At 45.6% G+C, this 2,717-nt stretch overlaps 1 protein-coding gene across 1 annotated transcript; it reads right to left on the reverse strand.

Annotated features, from left to right (window-relative positions):
- Positions 1–1,000: 1,000 nt before the first annotated feature.
- LOC140007275 (uncharacterized) lies at positions 1,001–1,462 on the reverse strand. Its single transcript, XM_072049987.1, has one exon. It carries the CDS (start codon positions 1,460–1,462, stop codon positions 1,001–1,003), a length of 462 nt encoding a protein of 153 aa, XP_071906088.1.
- Positions 1,463–2,717: the final 1,255 nt, after the last annotated feature.

Raw genomic sequence — 2,717 nt, forward strand, 5'->3', positions numbered from 1 at the left:
AGCCCCACAATTTACAGCAAACCCACAAGAAACCAATCTAATCAACATACAGAAAATGGCCATGAACAATCGACGCGAAAATTGAGATGCCAACCTTACAGAAAATATACTTTGACGGAAGAAGGAAATGGAAATGAAGAGGCTACCTTACTGTGACTTCTCACGGTGGTAGTCCACAGGCGGCAGTGTTAGCTTTGTAAGGCGAAATGGAGGAAGAATTGAGGGGTTGGGTGCGGAGTTGCCGGGCGCAGGCTTTTGTTGTGGGGAGGAGAAGGCGGCGCTGCGTGTGGCTGGAGGCGCCGCCCATCACGCAGTACACTTGCGTCGTCGGCATCAGCAGCGGGGAGGGCGGGGCTGGCTACTTCATTGTAGATATGTTGTGGTACAGAACCTAAAATGGTGTTTGGTGAGGAATGTATCTGCAATGTACTCAATTGATAAGAACACGAATTATACTCAAGCTGAATGAATTTCAGGAACAATTGGACTTTTATTGAACAACTTCAACTTGCTTACAGAAAAGGAAATTGGCGGGAAAGAGAAGAAGATGAGAAAGAATGCAGGAAAACTTAAAGAAAGGATAACAGAAAGGATATTCTCCTTCTGATTACAATTCGGGAATTTTCTCTCCCAATAACAATTGCATGATCGTAATATTTATAGTAATCTATCCTAACTAACTTGCCCACTAGCTAATGACATAGAAATTGCGTGTGAGTGAATCTTCTAGATTATCCTGTCCACTTGCAGCAAGAAGGACGTGAACCCAGAATGAGCGTGCTTTCTTGCTCACGCCTTTGCTGTCTCCTGGCGCCTTCTCCCTTTTTGTTATCACGCCTTTATTTACTTTGTGCCCACTTGCTGTCTGAATTCTTCAATCCGCGTCTTCTTTTCTTTCCTCTCTGTTTGATCACGCTTTCCTTTGTTGCCACTTCACGCCTTTACTTCTTTATATCCCTACTTCATTACAATACCTTCCCCTCCACAGCAAACCTTGACCTCAAGGTTGGAAGGTAGGGAATTGTCTTTCGATCTCCTCAGCATCCTCCCATGTAGCTTCTGCAGGATCCGTACCCCACCAGTGGACTAGCCACTGCGTGGCAGCTGCATTTTTTTTCTTCACCATTTTCCTATCCAGTATGGCAATAGGCTCTACTCTCCAATGACCCTTTTCATTTGTTTCTGGTAAATGGAGGGTGGGGGTGATCTTATCTCCCACCTTTCTTTTGAGCAATGACACATGGAAGACAGGGTGTACCTTTGAAGAGCTTGGCAGTTCCAGTCTATAAGCTACATTTCCTATTCTTTCCTCCACTCTGTAAGGGCCAAAGTACCTTGCTGATAACTTGGTGTTCCCTCTGAGGGCCACAGAGCTTTGTCTGTAAGGTTGCAACCGTAGATACACCCAATCTCCTTTATTAAATTCTCGTTCACTCCTCTTCTCATCAGCATACCTTTTCATCCTCTCCTAAGCCTGCTTCAAATTCTGTTTCAGCATGCTATCCATTTGTTGCCTCTCTCTGAGGTATTCTCCTACTGCAGCTACCCTGGATTGCAGGTAAGGTCCCAGAGCCAATTGGGGAGGGGCTAGACCATATAGAGCCTCAAAAGGAGTCATCTGGATGGCAGTGTGGTGAGAAGTGTTGTACCACCATTCTGCCAGAGATAACCACTGATTCCACTTTTTTGGTTCCAAATGAGTCAGGCACCTGAGGTACATTTCGAGCACCTGGTTCACCCTCTCAGTCTGGCCATCAGTCTGAGGGTGATAAGCTGTGCTGTAGTTCAATTTGGCCCCCAGTGAACTGAACAGTTCTTCCCAGAATTTACTGACAAAAATCCTGTCTCTGTCTGAGAGCATGCTTTGGGGAATGCCATGTAGTTTACTGATGTAATCAATGAAGAGTCTGGCCACTTTTCGAGCATCAAAAGGATGTGATAAACTGATAAAGTGTGCATACTTGGTAAACCTATCTACCACTACCATAATAGTATTCCTTCCTTCTGATTGGGGTAGTCCTTCAACAAAATCCATAGAAATGTGGCTCCATGAGTGCTGGGGAATAGGAAGTGGCTGCAGCAATCCTGGGTAAGCCACATGTTCGTCTTTACATTTTCTGCAGGTATCACACTCTAGGACTGCCTTCTTGATTTCCTGATACATCCCTGGCCAATAAAATAGCTGTTTGGCCCTCATGTAGCTGGCCTGAATGCCTGAGTGTCCTCCAATCTGGGAATCGTGTAATGCAGTAATTAACTTCCTCCTGGTATCACCTTGTCCCCCTACTACTAGCCTCTTCTTGAACTTGAGAATGCCATCCTGGTATGAGTAGTCCGGTGCTAGTGTGGGGGTTAATAACACCAGAGCTATGGTCTTCTGAGTCCATTCATCCCCCTTGTAACTCTCTATCACCTCCTGTACCCAGGTTGGCACTGCACATGATATAGCTGTGCACTCCCCCATTTCTTCCCTGCCCTGTCTAGACAGTGCATCAGCAGCCAGGTTATCCTTACCTTTTTTGTAATGGATCTCGTAGCTCAACCCCAACAATTTAGTGAGCCATTTCTGTTGGAGTGGGGTAGTGATCCTCTGCTCCAGGAGATACTTCAGGCTTTGATGGTCAGTATGTATAATGAAATGGTGCCCTTCTAAGTAGTGTCTCCATTTGGTCACAGCTGTCACCAAGGCCAGTAGTTCTTTTTCGTAGATTGATAAC

This window comes from Coffea arabica, chromosome 5c, assembly GCF_036785885.1.
Source record: "Coffea arabica cultivar ET-39 chromosome 5c, Coffea Arabica ET-39 HiFi, whole genome shotgun sequence".
NCBI lineage: Eukaryota > Viridiplantae > Streptophyta > Magnoliopsida > Gentianales > Rubiaceae > Coffea > Coffea arabica.